The 25,790-nt window shown below is 41.2% G+C and overlaps 1 protein-coding gene across 1 annotated transcript in view; it reads left to right on the forward strand.

Annotated features, from left to right (window-relative positions):
* The first annotated feature begins 2,013 nt into the window (after window positions 1-2,013).
* LOC129030672 (sulfotransferase 1C1-like) overlaps window positions 2,014-25,790 on the forward strand; it is a 34,579-nt gene continuing 10,802 nt past the window's right edge. The window contains exons 1-3 of the mRNA XM_054476279.2: window positions 2,014-2,236; window positions 7,365-7,484; window positions 9,492-9,589. Coding sequence (XP_054332254.1) covers window positions 2,059-2,236; window positions 7,365-7,484; window positions 9,492-9,589 — 396 coding nt within the window. The 5' untranslated portion in view covers window positions 2,014-2,058. The remainder of the gene's footprint in view (window positions 2,237-7,364; window positions 7,485-9,491; window positions 9,590-25,790) is intronic.

Below are 25,790 nucleotides of genomic sequence, written 5' to 3' on the forward strand. Positions count from 1 at the left end.
CACTCAATTGTTAATTCTTTGGGTTCAGTCTCATGCCGTATTTACTCCTAGTACCTAATGCAGTGCCTGGCACACAGCAAGTGCCCTTGAGAACTTGTAGAGGGAGTAAAAAAATGCATGGATAAATGACTGCAGCAAATCACAGATTTTCAGCTTTGACCCTTTTCTTTTAGTCCCAAATAGTGGCATTCCATAGCTGAAGGTAGTAGGAGCAGTTCACCCTGGGAGCTTGGTAGAATTCTCTCCATCTGACCAACTGAGGCAATGTTTATCTGATGGCCTTTATAATGGTTTGTTTGAAATGTGTGGTTAATGCCAATGCCCAGCATGCCAGATGACACAGTCTAGAAAGTAAATGAACAGTAGTATGAGCTCTAAAATCCCTTCAACGTGACTGAGGGAAGCACCCTTGCTTGGGTTGAGTCAATCTAAGTGCTGAGAGAAATCCTGGCAGAGGTAGTCCCTGGAAAAACCTGCCTCTCCAACACAGTGACAGGGGCCCATTTGTTCAGCGGCCCATTGTTCAGCGGCCACTCTCTTCAAACTGAGTGGAACTTACAGGCCCGATAAAGCAGACTCCTGGCTGAGCCAGCAGCTAAGTGACATAAATAAGGTGCTGCCAGTCCTCCTACACTACAAGGGAGCCAGAATCTCAGAATTAGAAAAAGCATTTAGAGATCATTCAGACAGGTGTTCAGGTAGCTCTTTTGATGTCATTAACTGAAGTGTCATTGTCTATGTATGGAGAAACTGGAAGTTTCTACTAAGGTTAAATATACCAATGATCCAGCAATTCAAATCATAGTCATACACCCAAGAGAACAAAAGAGAATTCATCTGTCCCCCACCCCAAGATAAAAAGTGTGAAAATATCATAGAAGCTCTATTCATAATCACCAAAAACTGATATCAACCTATATGTCCATCAAAAGAAGAATGGATTAAAAAATTCTGGTATATTCATACAGTGATATAGTATATGGCAATAGAAATAAATGAACTACTGATACCTGCTGCTGATACTTGATGAATTTCAAAGACATTATGTTGAAAGAACAAAGCCAGACACAAAGGAGTACATAATGTGTGATTCCATTAATATGAGGTTTAAGAATAGGAAAAACTAAACTATGGTGGCAAAAGTCAAGCCTCTGCCTTGAGTGTGGGGCACTGGTGCAGCATTGACTGGGAAGGAGCATGAGGGAATTGTCCAAAGCAATGGGAATGTACTATATCTTCATCTGGATGGTAGTTATGTGGGTACATATAGAAGTATAAATTAATCAAGACATAAACTTACACTTTGTGCATTTGTCTGCATGTAAACTGTGCCTCAATATAAAAAAAAAACTTGTTGTAATAACAGTCCTCAAATATTGCAGTCTAACCTCTCACAGAACAGAAACAGACCTGAGATTTAGGTAACTCTCTAAGTAAGTCTTGGAAGTTGGGATGGAATTCTCAGCTGGACTGTCCAAGCTGGCAACATGTGCACCTAACATGGGCACCTAGGCTGTGATATGCCTCAATAGAAGCATGGGTCTCCATGGGTCTAGGGAAGGTGTTTCTCCAAATCTCCATGGATAACCAAACCCAGAAGAATCACTTTCCTTTCTGTAGGGAGAGTAACTCCAGGTTAAGACAAGGAAGAAGGAAGGGAATTCCTGGAGGCCTGCTCCAGGCATTTCTTCAATATTTTCTCTCAATTCCCCATCTCCATGGGCATCCACAGGACCAGGAAGTGACCTCCTGGACTTGCGCAGGCCCCTGGACTGGTGCCCTGCTGCTGTTCTTCCTCCTGGCAGTATGGAGGTGCAGCCCTGCCAGAATCTCACCAGTAGAAAGAGTAAGGCCTATTCTGGCACAGTGCTGAAGATTTTGTTCCAGTTCTACCCAGGAGCCATTCAAATTGTCTCTTTGTTTGCCTGAACATATTTACCTGTAATGAATGACCACAGCTCTGTGCCCAAAGCACTGAATACATAAAACCCGTGTGAATCTCGACTTTCATTTACTTTTTACTTTCCCCTGCTGGTACCCAAGACCACGGTGGAAGAAATGGCTAAGTATAAGGTGGAGGAGACAAGTGAGTTAGAATGCGGCTTGTTACCCCCAGAAGAATTTTCCCAAGTGAATGGAATCATTCTTCAAAAGAAAGTATGCGATTTCTGGGATAAGGTCTGGAACTTCCAAGCCAAGCCTGATGACCTGCTCATTGCTTCTTACCCCAAAGCAGGTATGTACATGGACATGAGAAGAGGGAAGTAGAAGTTGGAGCATGTATCAGCACCTTATGGGGTCATGTAGTAAAGTCAAAGAGCAGAGGAAGGAAGTGTCCTTGTCTATAAATCAGACAGAATGGCAAAGGATCTAAGATTTTTCTATAAAACTATAGGGATTTTTTTAGAGGCAGAGTTGTTGGTATATCAAAAATATATAACTAGTCAAAGCAGATTCTTCCAGTTAAAAAAATCCATGTTATTCATTTTTTTTCTTTCATTCAACAATTACCTATCAAGAATCTTCTAAATGCCAGAGACTGGCACCAAGCGTAGTGATCGGTAAAATGTTCGTTATCTTTGTCCTGCAGGGATTTACAGTACACTCTAGAGAAGAACATTAAACCATTAAACAAATCATTTCACAGAATTTTGATTACCTGTGATAAGATCTTAGAAAGAAATGTAGAGAGGGTGTAATGAAAGAATATTGGGGGTCCTAATTCAGATTAAGGAATCAGTACTCTGAAATTCTCAGCTGCTGTGATTATTATATAGGGAATGTATTATCAGTTTGCTGTGGCTATGAAACAAAGTACCACTAACTCAGTGGCTTAAACAATAGATATTTATTGTCTCACAGTTTGGGAGGCCAGAAGTCCAAAATGAAGGTACCAGCAGACTTGGTTTCTTTTGAGGGCTGTGAGGAAAGGCACTGTTCCAGGCCTCTCTCTTTGGCAGGTATATGGCATCTTCACATTCACATTGCACTCTCCATGTGTGCACATCTACCTCCAAATCCTGCCTTTTTATATAGACATCAGTCATACTGGGTTAGAGCCATCGTAATGACATCATTTCTATTTGATTACCTCTATAAAGACTCTATCTCCAAATAAGGTCACATTCTGTGGTACTGTGGGTTAGAACTTCAACATATTAATTTGGGGGGCACACAAGTTAGCCCATAACAGGGAGCATGGAGAGGAAGGTTTCCATATGCTGACAGGAGCAGTAGGACTTACTGATAGATGATATATGGGGGGTGAGAGAAAGAGAGGAGACAAGCTTTGGGGCTGGAATGATCAGGTGGATGCCAGTGCCAAGAACTGACTCAGGGAAGTCCAGAGAGGACCAGGTCTGAGAGGGGCCGGGACATCTATTAGGCAGTTGAATGGATTGAAAGGAGTCAAAAATGGACTGGGGAACACAAGATGTTATGTGTTGCCATTTCCAGATGAGAAAGAAAGTAGCTTGGACTAAGGAGGTGAGAGTGCAAATGAAGAGTCAGAGAAAAATTGAGATGTATTTTGGAGGTAGAATTACTTGAGATCCGAGAGGAAGTGATGACTTGTGGGTGACTCTCTTCTGGCTTTATCAACTGAGTGGCCTCTTGTACTGGGATGGGAAAGCCTGGGAGAGGGAGAGGCATGGAGCCTGCGCAGAAGGTAGGCAGGTTAAACTACAGCTCAGTTTGGGACATGTTAAGTTTGAGGTGACCTTTAGACCACTAAGTGTTGACGTCAGGGGGCTGTCAGAAATACAGCACAGAGGGAAGCCCACTCTGGCTGAAGATATAACTGGAGTTGCTATAGATAGTGAAATCTCAGGTTAAATGCCCTACGGAAGAGCCTGAGGCAAGGATTCAGGTATACATGATTTATTGGAAGGGTGCTCTTTAGGAAAAAAAAAAAACCAGTAAGGGTATGTATAGGATAGGGGAGGGGAAGGGACCAAGTAAAGATGTGGCATTGGGTAAAGCCTTGCCCTGATGTTGTTAGGGCAGGAGGGGAAGGAGTGGAAGAATGGAGACTTTCTCTATTAGGAGCCTCCCTTCAGAGGAGGACACTTCTCTAGCAAAGCAGGTAGCTAGCTGAGAGACATGAGTGGCCAACGCTCACAGCCGTGGAGGAGGTGAGGGGGTGCAAGAGGCTGGTACAGGGGATCTGAGGAAGCCACCAACAGTGTCTACTAAAGATGGTGTTCAAAGCAATGGGAATGAACGAAATCACATGGGAAGAAAGCATAGAGGAAAAAGAGGGCACAGGACCAAACCCCAAGAAGCTTTCCCACTTAGATGTTGGACAGAGAAGTCAGAAGTGGGTAGTGTCCTGGCAACCAGTGGAGTGAATCTTTGAGCCAGAAAGATCTGAACTGAGTGCCTGTTTTGATCTAATTAATCACATGGCTGTCAGATGGGCACTGCACTTGGTACTTGTAAACAGCCCCAGCCACAGCCTGGAGTGACTACTGGGTTTTCTTTCCTCAAGTTGTCAGTTCTATCAACACAGATTCTATTTGACTCTCCTGGAGGCAGGATTATCCCCTGAAAACTTGAACAGCCTTTTTTACAAAGCAAGGCAAGTTATCCAGGGTCACATTCTTAGTAACTTCCCTCTAGGATAACACTTATCAATGTGGAAGAAGAAATACTATGCTACAAGTGGGAAATAATTATGAAAAGAAAATTTCATTTGACTAAGAAGTTTATCTCCTTGAGACTCGTGAGAACTGAGCATTTTCCCAGCTCAAATTTGGAAAATGAGAAAGAACATTTTTTCTGAGACTAGCTACAGGGCATGACAGATACTTGAGACATGCGGGAAACAGCTGACCTGATGCTGTGGTGACTTCATCATTTATCCTCAAAACTAAGTCATCTGATACAGAAAGAAACACTGTTAGTAATTAATCTGGGACAACAGAATCAAGCTGTATTGCCCTGGGTAAGTTGGAAGGTTACAGTGACCCTATAAAACACAAGCCATCCCAGATGCTAGGTTCCAGGCCCCATCTACTACTTGCCTAAGTGAGTCAGCCTGTCATAATCTGAAATCATGATCCTCACTCCCAAACCAGCCCCTTTTCTTCCCAGAAAGCAGATTCTGAGTTGAAGGTAAGTATGTGAGATGTTTATTAGGGAGTGCTCCTGGGATCACTCCCCCTGGAAGTAAAGGGAAGAAAGCAGGATTTTCCAGAGAGAGAAGTTGAGCTTCAACTCAATCCTAGCAAAAAGCCTCCTACAGGATGATCTGAAGCTGGGATGGCCCTGCAAAGTTGGTTCCATCCCAGTTGGGGAGAGGGGAGCAGAGTGTCAGCCAGTCCCTGGATGGAAGATGTCCCAGGAAGGGACCTGGAGAGGGCTGAATAGCTGGGGGCCATCTGCCAGCAGCATCCCCAGCAGCTGATGGAATAAACACTTCCATTCAGAAGCAAACTCTGGGCTGTGCATCCATCGCCTTTTACAATATCCATAAATAGCTGTAGAGCACAGCCCTTGCCACAGCTTGCCTGAGCCATGCCATGGCTTTCAGAGTTGCCATTCAGGTCAACAACTGTGCCTGGAATTGCCACCTTGTTGGTGGAGTCCACGGAAAAGCAGACATCAACCTGTGCTGGAAACCAGTCCATAGTGGTGACTGAGAAGCATAATCTACTGGAATTCAGCTCCCCGGGGCAAGAGGGAGGCAGTTACTGGTGAGTACGACTCATGATGCAAGGTGCCCTGTCAGCAGGCTGAGTTGGGAGCAAGTCTGGAATGTGCGGCAAGGAGGTCTGGCAGAAGCCCTTGCACAATGTGGGCCAAACAGGAATAGGGTCAGGGCCACTGAGGGAGCCCAGGTTTCCTGACATGCTCACAGCATCTACGACAGCAGAGCCAATTACAAAGGTGGAGTCTGGAGGTAGAGGCACCCATGACTTCCTCTGAGAGGCTGCAGGCAAGCAAGGCCCAAATTCCATGCTCAGAGTTGAGAGGAAAAAGCAGAGCTAGCCTCTGTGGAGAAGGGCTCTCTGGAACTGCCAAAGCAGTGTGGATTGGGAATTAGGACAGCACATCATCAGGAGGCAACAAAGGTTCAAAGACGAAGACAGTGCTGACCCCAGAAGGGCAGAAAGATAAATTGGTTTTAGTACAGAGTAGGAACTGACCAGGAGCTGAGCAGCTGGCACAAGGGCATAGTCTAGAGGCGGAGCCAGAGCCATGGCACTGCACCCAGGTACCTCCATCAGGGTACTAGGGAAAGGAGACCAGGATCACAGAAAACTGGTATGGGGAAGCCACGATGAGAATGGCACCTTCTTCCCCAGGGCTTCCCCGAGCACAGTGGTTCCATCTGTTCTAGCTCTGGCCCTCGGGATGTACGCCAACACCGTCAAAACATGAAGACAGCTACCATTTCTTTAGTGCCTATGACAAGCTGGATTCTGCCTATTTTCTCTTCCAACTCTCAAAACCACATGAGAATCATTAATATATATCAGGTTTACATAATTCATCCGAAACCACCCAACGCATACATCATATATAGGAGTCGAGTCCATTTGATTCCACAGCCCCACACACATCCAATCCATGCTTCCCCACAGAAAAACAGGACCAGGTCAGCCAAGTGTCCCAGAAGCCAAATAAGGATGCACTTTCTGAGGACAGACACTGCAGAAGCCAGGGCCCAGTCCAAGGAAGCCCCAGAACCAGGAAGCAGATCTCAGACAAGACCATGAAGAGAAACAAATTTTACTCTCAAATTCAGCAAAGGTCATTTTTTCATTTATAAGGAGTTCACCTTTCTTGTAGAAGCCACTGTTTAACTTTTCTTTGCCTTTGAAAGAGGAATTCATTCAATCTCATTTTTTCAGTTTGTGGATTATCTGAAATTCTTACTTTTCCTTCTTTTTCTTATTATGGACATTGTGTCAGTTCCTTGGTTCTTAAAAAAAAATAAAAAATAAAAAAATAAAAGTAACCCAAGGAAGAGAAACTAGACTACTTATTAGCAGCCAGAGCTTTTAATGGTAAAAGTTAGGGTTTGGGAATTTCTGCAATTTTCTTCAAATGGAAATTTTTAAAATAATCCCTGTTGTTACATATAATAGTTATTTGTATTATCGTTTTATAGAAATACCAATGCATATTCAGATTTTTTTAAGTACATCATTGGATTACAAAAATAAAGAAGTCACATTTCAACCCTTAACCTTTCTGGTGAGGAAAAGATTATCTTAATAGTTGGTTTTAATTCAATGTCGTAAGCAACATAAGTGAGGTATTAACAGGCAAATTAATTTTTTATAGCATTTTTCTAAATTCTAAGTTGTGGAAAATCAATAATCAGTTTCTCAGATCTTTATTCTACTCTCTTTCAGGAACTTGGACACAGGAAATTGTAGATCTGATACAAAATGATGGAGATATTGAGAAAAGCAGGCACGCTTCCATTCAACTTCGACACCCTTTCCTGGAGTGGATAAGAAGGACACACTGTGGTAAGTCTTCCATTTACAAACCCACAGTCCTCACATAAAGGTTAACAATTCAAAAGTAGTCAGTCTGAAAGTCAAACATATTCTGGTGGGGAAAAACTCCCTTTAATCCCTAATTCTAAGTACTGGATGAAAAATAACTTTTCTTGTGCAAATCTAGATAGATCCTTTCGCCTAACGTATTTCTCTTCAACACTTAACAATAGAGAGGTACAATCTCTCAATTAAACAAAGTGTTCAACCAGTTACAAGTGCCAAGCATTAGCTACACAGTTCTCACCCAACAGAGTCCCTGCTTGCTCATGTGGCACCCCAGTGTCAGTGCCAAAGACGTCTGGCACCAAGGACCACAGATTCAAATTTGGAGTGCACCATGCACTTCCCATGAAAAAATAAGTGTCATAGTCATAGCTAAGACTTTCATAGCACATATCAGGTGTCAGGCATTATTCTTTTATATATATATATATATATATACTTTAAGTTCTGGGGTACATGTGCAGAATGCGCAGGTTTGTTACATAGGTATACACGTGCCATGGTAATTTGCTGCACCCATCAACCCATCATCTACATTAGGTATTTCTCCTAATGCTATCCCTCCCCTAGCCCCCCAACCCCCAACAGGCCCCAGTGTGTGATGTTCCCCTCCATGTGTCCATGTGTTCTCAGTGTTCAACTCCCACTTATGAGTGAGAACATGTGGTGTTTGGTTTTCTGCTCTTGTGTTAGTTTGATGAGAATGATGGCTTCTAGCTTCATCCATGTCCCTGCAAAGGACATGAACATCCTTTTTTACAGCTGCATAGTATTCCATGGTGTATATCTGCCACATTTTCTTTATCCACTCTATCATTGATGGGCATTTAAATGGCTGGCATTATTCTAAATACTTTTCGCATATTAACTCACTTATTCTTCACAACTTGTGAGGTAGCTGCCAGGTTGCCAGGTTATATGTGAAGAAATTGAGATACAGAGGGATTATGATTGTTGAAGGTCCACAATTAATAGGTAGCAGAGCCAAGATTTGGACTCAGGAATTCTGTTTCCTAAGTTCATGCTCTCAACCACTAAGCTATACAGTGTGCATGAATGTGTGTGTGTCTCCTATATGGACTCCAGCTATACGTATCTGAGGGATAGAGTAGAATTAAATAGTCCATGTTGGACCAGCGTTGCTACCTGGTCATCTTTAATTAGACTTTTTCTACAAAAATCCATTCTAGTTCCATCTGAACAATTGACTTCTGACCTCATCTCTGGGAAATGAATGAACAAACAAATTGCCTAAAACCAAATTTGCTCGTTGTCTTCTCTCTCATTCCCTTTTTGTGGGAGCAGGGGTAGGATGGGGGGAACTAGACTAACATGTGCCAGGTTTTCCAAACCGCTCATTGGTGTCATACCAGAGTGCTTGAGAAAAATGGCCAAAATAAGGGTTAAATATAATGGGGAACAGGTTTTGAAAAGTGTTCTAGTCCATACTAAGTGATCTGGGTTTTACCCTGGAGGCCATCTGTGGACACATCTTTGAGAGTCCTCAAGACCTCTAAAACAATTTCTTAATTATGACTTTATTTTCATGGTAATTAAAAAAAATATAAAGTAAACTCATTCTGGGTCACCTGGATGATCACCATGGAATCTGAATTCTGCCAATGTGGTCTCATTTTCCTCATTTGCATTGGTGCCAACAATCCCTTGTTGCCAAGCGGAACTGTGGTAATTTCTGAAGGCTAATGCGATGAGAAATGGAGAGGACACTTAACAGTAAATAACATACCAAATGAAGGCCAATGTAGCAAAAAATCAGAGGTAAGAAAGGAAATACAAAGTGCTAAGTACTAAAAGAAAATAGGGAGAAATGGTTTCTTATCATCTAGGGGTGAAGAAGGCATAACATGGCACAAAACCCGGAAGCCATTAGGAAAAAAACCGATAAGATCAACTGCATAAAAATTAAAACTTTTTTAAAAATTAAAGAGTAAGCCAGGAAAATTTTTGCAGGGATTGACCAGGCTAACGCAATGCCTTCCCCAAGGACCCTGAAAACTCATCTTCCTGTACAACTACTGCCTCCATCCTTCTGGGAGGAAAACTGTAAGGTAAGCTTAAAACAGAAAATATTTAGAGACAAATTTTCCTCATGAGAACATAGGGAGCAGTTTATTGTGTCATAACCATTGCCCAGCCATCCCTACGTTGTGTCTGCCAGGAGCAGATTATGGAACCTACTATCATCTTCCATGTTCTTAATCTCTCATTGATAAGGATGTGCTTAGCATACACCTATATCAAGAAGGAGAGGATAAACATATACTAGGCTCATTTCTGAGCATCTTAGCCCCTTAACAATGCTATAAGGTAGAGGTACCTGAGCATATTGTAGCTCAGAGCTGTTACATAACTTGTCTAATGACAAACACATGGAAGGTGGAAGAGATGGGCTGCAAATCCACCTCTTCATTACCCAACAGCCCATGCTCTTTCTGTTACTCTATACCACCTACTCTATGCCTCCTATAACCACAGAACTCTTCTAAAGCTTCTATATGGTTGGCCTCCTGCCAATCTTAAGGTAATGAGTATTTAAATGATCAGAAAGTGGCACTGAAGGAATCTTAAAAACTATATGCTCTACTATCCTCTCACTTTATCTCACTTGTAGCTAAACTGTCTCTTGCAAACATCTAAAGGTGCCTACAAGCTGCAAGCCCTAGTCATTCTGAGACTTGATGAAAGTCAAATTTTTGTAAACATCAAATTTATTTTCCATATTGAAGTCTACAAGGGTGCAGATGCATTTTCATGTATGTCTTAAATTGGTCACTAAGGAATTTTTTTTAACTCTTTCAGAGCACCAAGAGACCATTTATTGCCTTTCAATCTAAAAAAGTGCTCCTCTACAGGGAGGGTCTATAAATGGGCCTTGGCACTAAGCCAAAGCAGTCCCCACCCTCCCTTTGCATGTGGCATTCTGTTCCCTCTGACAGCTTGCCAAGATCCACACCTTTACTGTCTCTGGTTCTCTAGAGTACATCCAGGGTCTTACTCACTCTACCTTACTGACCCTAGTGGATCTTCCTACGTAGATCTGGAGTCTGGGGGCAGGGGGTGCTGAATGACTGAAAGCAAATGGAAATATATTGTTAGTACAAATAGAGCCAGGCCTGGGCTAGGAGGATCAGTAAAATAAGAATAACTATAACAGCAATCTAGCAAGTACCAAAAGCATGCTCAGGTACCTCCACCTTATAGCATTATTAAGAGGCTAAGAGGCTCAGAACTGAACCTAGTAGATGTTGGTTCTCTCTTCTTGAAGTAGGTATATACTGAGCCCACCCTTATCAATGAGAGATTAAGAACCAGGAAAGGTGTCATGGGAGCAGAAAGTGGGGAGCACGAAACTTCTTGAAAAGGAGGGTCAACAAAAGTGACAGAGGAGTCAGGGCATAAAGAACAGACATAAATTTGTCAAGTGATAAGAGAGGGAAGCACATTCCATGTGACTGAAAGAGCAAAAGCCAAGACTTAAGAAAATAGGTCCAACGCCGGAAAAGAAGCATGAGAGGTGGGAAGGAGCCAGAGATGCCCTGTTGCACAGCCTTGCCTGCTAAGATGTTTGGACTTAACCTGTAGGCTACTTGGATCCCACTGAAGAATGTGAAATGAACAAGGAAGTGACATGATCCCATTTACATTTTAGAAAGCTCCCCTGGGGGATGTGGTGGTAGGGAGGGGTGAACAGAACTGGCGCAAGACTGAAAACAGGATATCAGTGAGGAGATGGTGGCAATAGTCCAGGAAAAGAATTTAAAAGGCTTGGGTTAAGGCAGAGGCAGTGAGAAAATGAATTCCAAATGTACATAACAGGCAGAATTTACAAGATCTCTCAAGGACCTGCTATAGAAGACATGGAAAAAGAAACATCTTGTATGATTTTGTCACTGTAACTGTTGATCGTGGTACCATTAATGGAAAGAGATCATAAAAGAGGAGCAGTTAGTTTGTGTGAAGATTAATTGAATTTTGAACCCATCGAGTCTAAAATGCATGCAGAACATTCAGGTAGGGATACAGATACATGAGTCTCTAGCTCGGGAGACAGACATGTAGTAGAAACAAATTTGTGAGTCATAAACATATGAAATTTATCGCAATAGAAACAGATAACAAAAAAAAAAAAAACAGGAAAAGCAAATATAGTGAAAATAAAAGTAGGCCCCAAGCAGAGCACTAAAGAAGGCCAACATTTAACTATTTCAAACTTTTAGTGATCATAAACCCCATCGAGAATCTACAGAAAGTTGTGACTCCACTCCTGACAAAGTACACATCTATAAACAATTTTGCATACACTTTTAGAGAGAGGGACAGACCTCTTGAAGGTCATCATTTTAAGACACCCTGATTTAAGAGTAGAGTGGCAGAGCAGGACACACTAAAGAAGGAGAATCAGGAACATTATAGGACAGCCATGAAATCAGCACTACCACAGAAGAAGGGAAGGTAAGTGTGATCAGGGAAGGGTAAGCAAAGGGAATCGGAGGGCGAGATTACACAGACCCCGAACACCAGGTTGAGAACTTTGAACTTAATAATAAGACCAAGGTACAGAAATTGACAAGTTTTACACAGGGAAGCAATGTCATCTGATTTGCATTTTTACAAGATCATTCTGGCTGCTGGATGATGAGTGGAAGAGAACAAAGATGCATTCATGACCTTTAGCACATGGTTACCAGAACAGATATGCTATGCACACTGAATGCCCAATTTCTAACTTGTTGTATCATTTATTTTGTTTCCTCTCACCACTCTAGATAATCTATGTGTCAAGAAATGCCAAGGATAGCCTGGTGTCCTACTACCATTTTCAAAGGATGAACAAAGCACTCCCTGACCCGGGAAGCTGGGATGACTACTTTGAAACATTCCTGGCAGGCAATGGTGAGCCAAGTGCATGAAACCAGCCTTCACTTATGTCTGCAGAGGATAAGCTTTCCCCATCAAATTCTCCTGGGGAAACAAAATTCATCCATAGAAGCGGCTCAGATTTTCTTGGAGGGAAGGACTAGAGGCAACATCCTGAGAGATGTGGCTAGCCCTGGCTGTCATCTGTGGTCAGTGGATTTGCTTCCAATTGCAATATATCCTCTGAATGAAGTCAAACCAGTATTATAGGCAAGCCAGCTATAAGAGAGGGTCCCAACTCTAAGCCTATGTTAAATGTTTTACATGCATTAACTCGTTTAATCTTTAGAGCAACCCTATAAGCTTGGTAACAATAGTCATCATTTGTAGGTGATGAAACTGAGGCTCAGTGAGTTTGAGTAACTTGCCTATCATTACCCTGCACACACACATACACACACAGAGGAACTCCTGAAGAATATTTTCATAATAAAAAGATTTCTCAAAAGTTTTTTTAAAAATGGTAATTTAAGCAAGCTTTTACAAGGTTATACATTTGGAGAAGTACAATATAAATATAATATCAAATTGGTTTGCACGATGAAGTTGAATTGACAGCTTTGCATGATTAAAACCTAAATATTTGCACCAAAGCACTTCATTATTCAAGTTAAAAATTTATAACTGAAACAATTATTTATATAGTCCTATGGAGAAACAACTGCCTTGTCTCCTATATTTAAGTTTTTTTCCTCTAAAATAATTATAAATAAATGTAATAAAGTAGTCCTTCCCATTAGTAACAAACCACCAGTAATGCATGAAAATATACCTTTGATTGCCATTTGACTTTCATAATTTTAAATAACAAAAATTATTATTATTATTATTATTATTATTATAGTCTTCTCCTTATGAGATACACTCTGAAAATGATCCATTGTACCCCAAGGTATTTTCACTGGTTGAATGTCTCTAGTAAATTTGATTGTAGGTGTTCTAACAATGATGTCAGAATGTCTTTGGACAAAGAGTGATCCCTAAGAAAGTGACGTTGTTGACAGGTTGAGACATTGGGCTTGTGCAAGGCCAGGACTGGGCTGATGTAGACAGCTGTTCCTAAATCAGAGAGCTGAGAGGATAGTTCCAACTCCTTGCCCTGCATCAGGCAAGTTGCGCACCAGAGAAGAGAAGCACTGAAGTCAAACAAAGCCTTAGGGCTACTCCTCTACCCACACACACACACACACACACACACACACACACGAAGTCCTGAAGAAGCACCTTCAGGGCCAATAGCATGGAACATGGGTAGAAGGAATCAAGAATAAGAAGTAGAACAATAGCAGCTCCCCCTGTTTATGAGGGTCTTAGTACCAGTGCCATGCTGAGGCATTTCACCCAGCTGGAGTAGCACAAGTTCTCTCTGCCAAAGTGCATATAGACTGGTCCTATGTCTCGGTCATCTACCCATACAGCTTGCCCTGACCTAAGCAGGTTCCTGCAGCACAGGGTTCTCAGTAATTAAACTGACACAGCCCAAGACAGAATAGAATGGCTGGTCACCCTATGACTACGCTGCATGCCAAAAGAGAGAAAAGGGTTGAATAGATACTCCCTAATGATTGGAAGCTATCACTGGGAGTAGGGCTGAAGTGCTCTTAGACATGCTAGTAACAAAGAGACTTTCAGACACATCCTACCTAATCTTTACGCTGTATAAATGAAACATAAGAAGGGCAAATTTTGGCAGAAGGGATAATATAATAGAAGAAAGGGGAAAAATATTACTGAATTTTTTAGTTAAATTTTTAAGTGACTTTTGTTGAGTAGCTACTATGTGTCAGACACTTACTAATACACTGTGTCCTAGGCACTACCAGACTATTGCTTTCATATGTCTTAGCACTGGCCCATGCTATTATTTCTCCCACCTTAAAATAAAATAACATTTAAAAACCACTCTGTTGACCCTACCTCCCCAACCCCAGTTATCTCCCCCAACTTTCCCTCCATTTACTACAAACACCTTGTGGCACTAGCTTACACTATTATCTTCAATTTCTCTCCCAACACCACCAAACCTGTCCTGCCAGGGTCATCATGACTTCCACATCACTAAACCCAATGATCAATCCTCTGTCCTCATCTCATTTAAGCCATCAACATCATCTAACGCAATTGGTCACACTCTCTCTTCCTTGAAATGATTTCCTTATTGGCTCCCAGGACCAGGACCCCTCCCCCTCCCCTGACATTCCTCCTACGTCTCTGTTCCTTCCCAGTCTCCTTTGCTGGTTTCTCTTTATCTCCCAGATGTCTACAGTTGGCTCCTTTCTCTCTTCTACCTACATCATTCCTTGGTCAATATCACTCACTTTGTGGTTTCAGATGTCACCTATCTGCTGATGACTCCAAGATTTGCATTAGTTGGACTTTCAGCCAAGATGGCCAAATAGGAACAGCTCCGGTCTACAGCTCCCAGTGTGAGCGACGCAGAAGACAGGTGATTTCTGCATTTCCATCTCAGGTACCGGGTTAATCTCACTACGGAGTGCCAGACAGTGAGCGCAGGACAGTGGGTGCAGCGCACCACGTGCGAGCCAAAGCAGGGTGAGGCATTGCCTCACTCGGGATGCGCAAGGGGTCAGGGAGTTTCCTTTCCTAGTCAAAGAAAGGGATGACAGATGGCAGCTGGAAAATCGGGTCACTCCCACCCTAATACTGCGCTTTTCCAACGGGCTTAAAAAACGGCACACCAGGAGATTACATCCCGCACCTGGCTAACCACGGAGTCTCACTGATTGCTAGCACAGCAGTCTGAGATCAAACTGCAAGGCGGCAGCAAGGCTGGGGGAGGGGTGCCCACCATTGCCCAGGCTTGCTTAGGTAAACAAAGCAACCAGGAAGCTCGAACTAGGTGGAACCCACCACACCTCAAGAAGGCCTGCCTGCCTCTATAGGCTCCACCTCTGGGGGCAGGGCACAGACAAACAAAAAGACAGCAGTAACCTCTGCAGACTTAAATGTCCCTGTCTGACAGCTTTGAAGAGAGCAGTGGTTCTCCCAGCATGCAGCTGGAGATCTGAGAACGGGCAGACTGCCTCCTCAAGTGGATCCCTGATCCCTGACCTCTGAGCAGCCTAACTGGGAGGCACCCCCCAGTAGGGGCAGACTGACACCTCACACGGCCGGGTACTCCTCTGAGACAAAACTTCCAGAGGAACGATCAGACAGCAGCATTCATGGTTCACGAAAATCCGCTGTTCTGCAGCCACCGCTTCTGATACCCAGGCAAACAGGGTCTGGAGTGGACCTCTAGCAAACTCCAACAGACCTGCAGCTGAGGGCCCTGTCTGTTAGAAGGAAAACTAACAAACAGAAAGGACATCCACACCAAAAACCCATCTGTACATCACCATCATCAAAGACCAAAAGTAGATAAAACCACAAAGATGAGAAAAAACAGAGCAGAAAAACTGGAAACTCTAAAAAGCAGAGCACCTCTCCTCCTCCAAAGGAACACAGTTCCTCACCAGCAACAGAACAAAGCTGGACGGAGAATGACTTTGCTGAGTTGAGAGAAGAAGGCTTCAGACAATCAAACTACTCTGAGCTACAGAAGGAAATTCAAACCAAAGGCAAAGAAGTTAAAAACTTTGAAAAAAATTTAGACAAATGTATAACTAGAAGAACCAATACAGAGAAGTGCTTAAAGGAGCTGATGGAGCTGAAAGCCAAGGCTCGAGAACTACGTGAAGAATGCAGAAGCCTCAGGAGCCAATGTGATCAAATGGAAGAAAGGGTATCAGTGATGGAAGATGAATTGAATGAAATGAAGCAAGACGGGAAGTTTAGACAAAAAAGAATAAAAAGAAATGAACGAAGCCTCCAAAAAATATGGGACTATGTGAAAAGACCAAATCTACATCTGATTGGTGTACCTGAAAGTGACGGGGAGAATGGAACCAAGATGGAAAACACTCTGCAGGATAATATCCAGGAGAACTTCCCCAATCTAGCAAGGCAGGCCAACATTCACATTCAGGAAATACAGAGAACGCCACAAACATACTCCTCGAGAAGAGCAACTCCAAGATACATAATTGTCATATTCACCAAAGTTGAAATGAAGGAAAAAATGTCAAGGGCAACCAGAGAGAAAGGTCAGGTTACCCACAAAGGGAAGCCCATCAGACTAACAGCGGATCTCTCAGCAGAAACTCTACAAGCCAGAAGAGAGTGGGGGCAAATCTTCAACATTCTTAAAGAAAAGAATTTTCAACCCAGAATTTCATATCCAGCCAAACTAAGCTTCATAAGTGAAGGAGAAATAAAATAATTTACAGACAAGCAAATGCTGAGAGATTTTGTCACCACCAGGCCTGCCCTAAAAGAACTCCTGAAGGAAGCACTAAACATGGAAAGGAACGACCCGTACCAGCCGCTGCAAAATCATGCCAAAATGTAAAGACCATCGAGACTAGGAAGAAACTGCATCAACTAACGAGCAAAATAACCAGCTAACATCATAATGACAGGATCAAATTCACACATAACAATATTAACTTTTAGTGTAAATGGACTAAATGATCCAATTAAAAGACACAGACTGGCAAATGGGATAAAGAGTCAAGACCATCAGTGTGCTGTATTCACGAAACCCATCTCACGTGCAGAGACACACATAGGCTCAAAATAAAACGATGGAGGAAGATCTACCAAGCAAATGGAAAACAAAAAAAGGCAGGGGTTGCAATCCTAGTCTCTGATAAAACAGACTTTAAACCAACAAAGATCAAAAGAGACAAAGAAGGCCATTAAATAATTGTAAAGGAATCAATGCAACAAGAAGAGCTAACTGTCCTAAATATATATGCACCCAATACAGGAGCACCCAGATTCATAAAGCAAGTCCTGAGTGACCTACAAAGAGACTTAGACTCCCACACAATAATAATGGGAGACTTTAACACCCCACTGTCAACATTAGACAGATCAACGAGACAGAAAGTTAACAACGATACCCAGGAATTGAACTCAGCTCTGCACCAAGCGGACGTAATAGACATCTACAGAACTCCCCACCCCAAATCAACAGAATATACATTTTTTTCAGCACCACACCACACCTATTCCAAAACTGACCACATAGTTGGAAGTAAAGCTCTCCTCAGCAAATGTAAAAGAAGAGAAATTATAACAAACTGTCTCTCAGACCACAGTGCCATCAAACTAGAACTCAAGATTAAGAAACTCACTCCAAACCGCTCAACTACATGGAAACTGAACAACCTGCTCCTGAATGACTACTGGGTATATAACAAAATGAAGGTAGAAATAAAGATGTTCTTTGAAACCAACGAGAACAAAGACACAGCATACCAGAATATCTGGGACACATTCAAAGCAGTGTGTAGAGGGTAATTTATAGCACTAAATGCCCACAAGAGAAAGCAGGAAAGATCCAAAATTGACACCCTAACATCACAATTAAAAGAACTAGAAAAGCAAGAGCAAACACATTCAGAAGCTAGCAGAAGGCAAGAAATAACTAAAATCAGAGCAGAACTGAAGGAAATAGAGACACAAAAAACCCTTCAAAATATTAATGAATCCAGGAGCTGGTTTTTTGAAAGCATCAACAAAATTCATAGACCACTTGCAAGACTAATAAAGAAAAAGAGAGAGAAGAATCAAATAGATGCAATAAAAAATGATAAAGGGGATATCACCACCGATCCCACAGAAATACAAACTACCATCAGAGAATACTACAAACACCTCTATGCAAATAAACTAGAAAATCTAGAAGAAATGGATAAATTCCTCTACACATACACCCTCCCAGGACTAAACCAGCAAGAAGTTGAATCTCTGAATAGACCAATATCAGGCTCTGAAATTGTGGCAATAATCAATAGCTTACCAACCAAAAAGAGTCCAGGACCAGATGGATTCACAGCCAAATTCTACCAGAGGTACAAGGAGGAACTGGTACCATTCCTTCTGAAACTATTCCAATCAACAGAAAAAGAGGGAATCCTCCCTAACTCATTTTATGAGGCCAGCATCATCCTGATACCAAAGCCGGGCAGAGACACAACCAAAAAAGAGAATTTTAGACCAATATCCTTGATGAACATTGATGCAAAAATCCTCAATAAAATACTGGCAAACCAAATCCAGCAGCACATCGAAAAGTTTATCCACCATGATCAAGTGGGCTTCATCCCTGGGATGCAAGGCTGGTTCAATATACACAAATCAATAAATGTAATCCAGCATATAAACAGAACCAAAGACAAAAACCACATGATAATCTCAAGAGATGCAGAAAAGGCCATTCACAAAATTCAACAACACTTCATGCTAAAAACTCTCAATAACTTAGGTATTGATGGGACGTATCTCAAAATAATAAGAGCTATCTATGACAAACCCACAGCCAGTATCATACTGAATGGGCAAAAACTGGAAGCATTCTCTTTGAAAACTGGCACAAGACAGGGATGCCCTCTCTCACCACTCCTATTCAACATAGTGTTAGAAGTTCTGGCCAGGGCAATTATGCAGGAGAAGGAAATAAAGGGTATTCAATTAGGAAAAGAGGAAGTCAAATTGTCTCTGTTTGCAGATGACATGATTGTATATCTAGGAAATCCCATTGTCTCAGCCCAAAATCTCCTTAAGCTGATAAGCAACTTCAGCAAAGTCTCAGGATACAAAAATCAATGTACAAAAATCACAAGCATTCTTATACACCAATAACAGACAAACAGAGAGCCAAATCATGAGTGAACTCCCACTCACAATTGCTTCAAAGAGAATAAAATACTTAGGAATCCAACTTACAAGGGACGTGAAGGACCTCTTCAAGGAGAACTACAAACCACTGCTCAGTGAAATAAAAGAGGATACAAACAAATGGAAGAACATTCCATGCTCATGGGTAGGAAGAATCAATATCGTGAAAATGGCCATACTGCCCAAGGTAATTTATAGATTCAATGCCATCCCCATCAAGCTACCAATGACTTTCTTCACAGAATTGGAAAAAACTACTTTAAAGTTCATATGGAACCAAAAAAGAGCCCGTCAATCCTAAGGCAAAAGAACAAAGCTGGAGGCATCACGCTACCTGACTTCAAACTCTACTACAAGGCTACAGTAACCAAAACAGCATGGTACTGGTACCAAAACAGATATATAGATCAATGGAACAGAACAGAGCCCTCAGAAATAACGCTGCATATCTACAACTATCTGATCTTTGACAAACCTGAGAAAAACAAGCAATGGGGAAAGGATTCCCTATTTAATAAATGGTGCTGGGAAAACTGGCTAGCTATATGTAGAAAGCTGAAACTGGATCCCTTCCTTACACCTTATACAAAAATTAATTCAAGATGGATTAAAGACTTAAACGTTAGACCTAAAACCATAAAAACCCTAGAAGAAAACCTAGGCAATACCATTCAGGACATAGGCATGGGCAAGGACTTCATGTCGAAAACACCAAAAGCAATGGCAACAAAAGCCAAAATTGACAAATGGGATCTAATTAAACTAAAGAGCTTCTGCACAGCAAAAGAAACTACCATCAGAGTGAACAGGCAACCTACAAAATGGGAGAAAATTTTCGCAACCTACTCATCTGACAAAGGGCTAATATCCAGAATCTACAAAGAACTCAAACAAATTTACAAGAAAAAAACAAACAACCCCATCAAAAAGTGAGCAAAGGACATGAACAGACACTTCTCAAAAGAAGACATTTATGCAGCCAAAAAACACATGAAAAAATGCTCACCATCACTGGCCATCAGAGAAATGCAAATCAAAACCACAATGAGATACCATCTCACACCAGTTAGAATGGCGATCATTAAAAAGTCAGGAAACAACAGGTGCTGGAGAGGATGTGGAGAAATAGGAACACTTTTACACTGTTGGTGGGACTGTAAACTAGTTCAACCCTTGTGGAAGACAGTGTGGTGATGCCTCAGGGATCTAGAACTAGAAATACCATTTGACTCAGCCATCCCATTACTGGGTACATACCCAAAGGAATATAAATCATGCTGCTATAAAGACATGCACACATATGTTTATTGCGGCACTATTCACAATAGCAAAGTCTTGGAACCAACCCAAATGTCCAACAATGACAGACTGGATTAAGAAAATGTGGCACATATACACCATGGAATACTATGCAGCCATAAGAAATGATGAGTTCATGTCATTTGTAGGGACATGGATGAAATTGGAAATCATCATTCTCAGTAAACTATTGCAAGGACAAAAAACCCAACACCGCATGTTCTCACTCATAGATGGGAATTGAACAATGAGAACACATGGACACAGGAAGGGGAACATCACATTCTGGGGACTGTTGTGGGGTGGGGGGAGGGGGGAGGGTTAGCATTAGGAGATATACCTAATGCTAAATGACGAGTTAATGGGTGCAGCACACCAGCATGGCACATGTATACATATGTAACTAACCTGCATGTTGTGCACATGTACCCTAAAACTTAAAGTATAATAATAATAAAATAAAATAAAGAAAATAAAGTGTAAGGAAGAATTGTGATCAGAAAGGGAAAAGTATATCAGTAAAAAGGAAAATAAAGTGGACCCTGTAAGCTTTCTGAATCTATAAATAGGTACACAATAAACCCCACGCAGAGAAATGGCAAGAGACTCTGAATGAGCCAGGTGTGAGAGGGTATAAGCTTCATGGCTCAACTGCTGCCAGCCCTAGAATTCAAAGCTGGGACATCCATAGTCATTAGCAGCTTTCAACTATGGGCATGTCCATTTTAGCTGACCTTAACCACAGTGAATTACAGGAGGAATGCTCTCTAGTGTATCAAGAAAACTTTCTGTTATTACTGTCATATTTCTTCATCTCTTCTACTAAAGTCATCCCTTTGTTTGGCAAGTCCTGCCAGCTTCCTGTGGGTACATTTTCCCCCCAACCCTATAACCCACACTCTTCCCTAATGCATATTCCTATGTGATGTCCAAAACCCACACAGGAGTAGTTGTTTGCACAATATTATTGTGTGTTTCAATAAAAGCTCAAAATTCATATGGTGAAGCAGGAAATATAATAACACACAAAGCAAAGGCTAAGAATAGTTCATGTGATTGGTCAAAATCTAGCTCTGGGCTTATGGAAATCAAGGCAAAAAGGGAAATAGTTTCCAGGGACTTTTGAACAAATAGGAACTCTAGGTCACTAAGGGAGATAAGGCTTTTTGATCCATTTTGTCCTGTTTCACTTTCTGGTTGTTGTTTTGGCACAGAACTCTCAGAGGAGTCTCATATGCACACATTAGAGACTTTGGCCAACTTCATAGGCATGTGAACTGGTGAACACAACCCACTTCCATTTTTTCTGGCCACCTATGGGCTTAGGATTAAGATGAGGATAAAGGGAGTCAGAGTCGGATCCCAGGAGAAATCAGGCACCCCTTTATGGCAGTGTACTCACCCTGCCATGCATTAGAATCATCTGAGATGGGGCCTGGACATAGATGCTTTTCTGAAGCTCACCAGATGAGTTTCTTTATTTAAGTTCCAGGATACATGAGCAGGATGTGCAGGTTTGTTACATAGGTAAATGTGTGCTATGGTGGTTTGCTGCACCTGTCAACCCATCACCTAGGTATTAAGCCCAGCATGAATTAGCTATTATTCGTGATGCTCTCCCTCCATGCCCTGCCAACAGGCCCCTGTGTGTGTTGTTCCCCTTCCTGTGTCCATGTATTCTCATCATTCAGCTCCCACTTATAAGTGAGGACATGCAGTGCTTGGTTTTCTTTCCCACATTAGTTTGTTGAGGATAATGGCTTCCAGCTCCATCCATGAGCCTGCAAAGCACATGATCTTGTTCCTTTTTATGGCTGAGAAGTATTCCATTATGTATATGTACCATATTTTCTTTCTCCAGTCTATCATTGATGGGCTTTTGGGTTGATTCCATGTCTTCGCTATTGTGAATAGTGCTGCAATGAACATATGCAAGAATGTATCTTTATAATAGAATGATTTATCTTTCTTTGGGTATACAACCAGTAATTGAATTGCTGGGTCAAATAATATTTCTAATTCTAGGTCTTTAAGGAATCACCACGCTGTCATTCACAATCATTGAACTAATTTATGTTCACACCAGCAGTGTAAAAGCATTCCTATTTCTCCACAGCCTTGCACTTTCTGTTGTTTCTTGACTTTTTAGTAATTGTCATTCTGACATGAGATGGCATATCACTGTGGTTTTGATTTGCTTTTCTGTAATTATCAGTGATGTTGAACTTTTTTCATCTGTTTGTTGGCTGCATAAATGTCTTCTTTTGAGAAATGTCTGTTCATGTTTTTTGCCCACTTTTTAATGGGGTTGTTTGTTTTTTTCCTGTAAATTTGTTTACAGGAAATACCTGAATGGTATTGTCTAGATTTTCTTCTTTGTACCAGTACCATGCTGTTTTGGTTACCATAGCCTTGTAGTATAGTTTGAAGTCAGGTAGCACAGTGCCTTCAGCTTTGTTCTTTTTGCTTAGGATTGCCTTGGCTAATTGGGGTCTTTTTTGGTTCCATGTGAATTTTAAAACACTTCTTTTTCAAATTCTGTGAAGAATGTCAATGGTAGTTTAATGGAAATAACATTGCATGTATAAATTGCTTTGGGGAGCATGGCCGTTTTCAAAATATTTATTCTTCCTACTCATGAGCATGGAATGTTTTTCCACTTGTTTGTGTCCTCTCTGATTTCATTGAGAAGTGGTTTGCAGGTCTCCTTGAAGAGGTCATTCACTTCCCTTGTTAGTTGTATTTCTTGGTATTTTATTCTCTTTATAGCAATTGTGAATGGGATTTCAATCATGATTTGGCTCTCTGCTTCTCTATTGTTGGTATATAGGAATGCTAGTAATTATTGCACATTGATTTTGTATCCTAAGACTTTGCTGAGTTGCTTATCAGGTTAAGAAGCTTTGGGGCTAAGACTATGGGATTTTCTAGATGAAGGATCTTGTCCTCTGCAAACAGAGACAGTTTGACTTCCTCTCTTCCTTCTATTTCTTTTCTTTCTTTCTCTTGCCTGATTGCCCTGGCCAGAACTCCAGAACTTCCAATACTCTGTTGAATAGGAGTGGTGAGAGAGGGCCTCCTTGTCTTCTGCCAGTTTTCAAGTGGAATGCTTCCAGCTTTTGCCCAATCAGTATGATATTGGCTGTGGGTTTGTAATAAATGGCTCTTTTTATTTTGAGGTATGTTCTATCAATACCTAGTTTATTGAGAGTTTTTGACAGGAAGGGATATTGAATTTTATTGAAGATCTTTTCTGTGTCTATTGAGATAATCATGTAGTTTTTGTCTTTAGTTCTGTAAATGTGATGAATTATGTTTATTGATTTGCATATGTTGAGCCAGCTTTGCATCTCGACGATGAAGTAGATTTGATCACGGTGGATACACTTTTTGATGTGCTGCTGGGTTTGGTTTGCCAAAACCCACATAGGAGTATTTTTTGAGTAATTTTATTGAGGATTTGTGCATCAATGTTCATCAGGGATGTTGGCCTGAAGTTTTCTTTTTTCTTGTATCTCTTCCAGGTTTTTGTATCAGGATGATGCAGGCCTCATAAAATGAATTAGGGAGGAGTCCCTCCTTTTCAACTGTTTGGAACAGTTTCAGAAGAAATAGTATCAGCTCCTCTTTGTACCTCTGGTAGAATTCAGCTGTAAATCCATCTGGTCCTGGGCTTTTTTTGGTTGGCAGTCTATTAATTACTGTCTCAAATTCAGAACTTGTTATTATTCTATTCAGGGAGGAATTACTGCCTCAAATTCAGAACTTGTTATTATTCTATTCAGGGAGGAATTACTGCCTCAAATTCAGAACTTGTTATTATTCTGTTCAAGGATTCAACTTCTTCCTGGTTCAGTCTTAGAAGGGTGTGTGTGTCCAGGAATCTATCCATTTCTTCTAGATTTTCTAGTTTATTTGCATAAAGGTGTTTATAGTATTCACGGATGGTTGTGTGTATTTCTGTGGGGTCATGGTGATATCCCCTTTATCTTTTTTTACTGTGTCTATTTGATTCTTCTCTCTTTTCTTCTTTATGAGTCTAGCTAGCAGTCTATCTATTTTATTAATTTTTTCAAAATAAACAGCTCCTAGATTTATTGATTTTTAATGGTTTTTCATGTCTCTATCTCCTTCAGTTCTGCTCCGATCTTGGTTGTCTGTCTTCTGCTAGCTTTGGGGTTTGTTTGCTCTTGGTTCTCTAGTTCTATTAGTTGTGATGATATGGTGTTGATTTGAGATATTTCTAGCTATTTGATGTGAGCATTTAGTGCTACAAATTTCCCTCTTAACATTGCTTAGCTGTGACCCAGAGATTCTGGTACATTGTCTCTTTGTTATCATTGGTTTCACACAACTTCTTGATATCTGCCTTAATTTTATTATTTACCCAGGAGTCATTCAGGAGCAGGTTGTTCAATTTCCATGTAGTTGTGTGGTTTTGAGTGAGTTTCTTAATCTTGAGTTCTAATTTCATTGCACTGTGGTCTGAGAGACTGTTACAATTTCTCCTAATTTTGCATTTGCTGAGGAATGATTAACTTCTGATTGTGTGATTGACTTTAGGGTAAGTGACATGTGGTGCTGAGAATAATGTGTTATATATTCTGTTGTTTTGGGGTGGAGAGTTCTGTAGATATTTATTAGGTCCACTTGAACCAGAGCTGATTTCAAGCCCTGAATATCTTTGTTAATTTTCTGTCTCAGTGACCTGTCTAACATTGACAGTGGGGTGTTAAAATCTCCCACTATTATTGTGTGGGAGTCTAAGTCTCTTTGGAGGTCCTAAGAACTTGTTTTATGAATCTGGGTGCTCCTTTATTGGTTGCACATTTTTTGGATAGTTAGCTCTTCTTGTTGAATTGAATCTTTTACCATTATGTAATGCCCTTCTTTGTCTTTTTTGATCTTTGTTGGTTTAAAGTCTGTTTTGTCAGGAATTAGGGTCACAATCCCTGGTTGTTGTTTTTTGTTTCTGTTTTCCATTTGCTTAGTAAATTTTCCTGTGTCCCTTTATTTTGAGCCTATCTGTGTCTCTGCATGTGAGATGGGTCTCTTGAATACAGCACACCTATGGGTCTTGTCTCTATCCAGAGTCCCATTCTGTGTCTTTTAATTGGGGAATTTAGCACATTTACATTTAAGGTTAATATTGTTATGTGTGAATATGATTCTGTCATCATGATGCTAACTAGTTATTTTGCAGGCTTGTGACGTAGTCGTTTTATAGTGTCATTGGTCTTTGTACTTCAGTGTGTTTCTGTAGTGGCTGGTAATGGTTTTTCCTTT

This window comes from Pongo pygmaeus, chromosome 12, assembly GCF_028885625.2.
Source record: "Pongo pygmaeus isolate AG05252 chromosome 12, NHGRI_mPonPyg2-v2.0_pri, whole genome shotgun sequence".
NCBI classification, from domain to species: domain Eukaryota; kingdom Metazoa; phylum Chordata; class Mammalia; order Primates; family Hominidae; genus Pongo; species Pongo pygmaeus.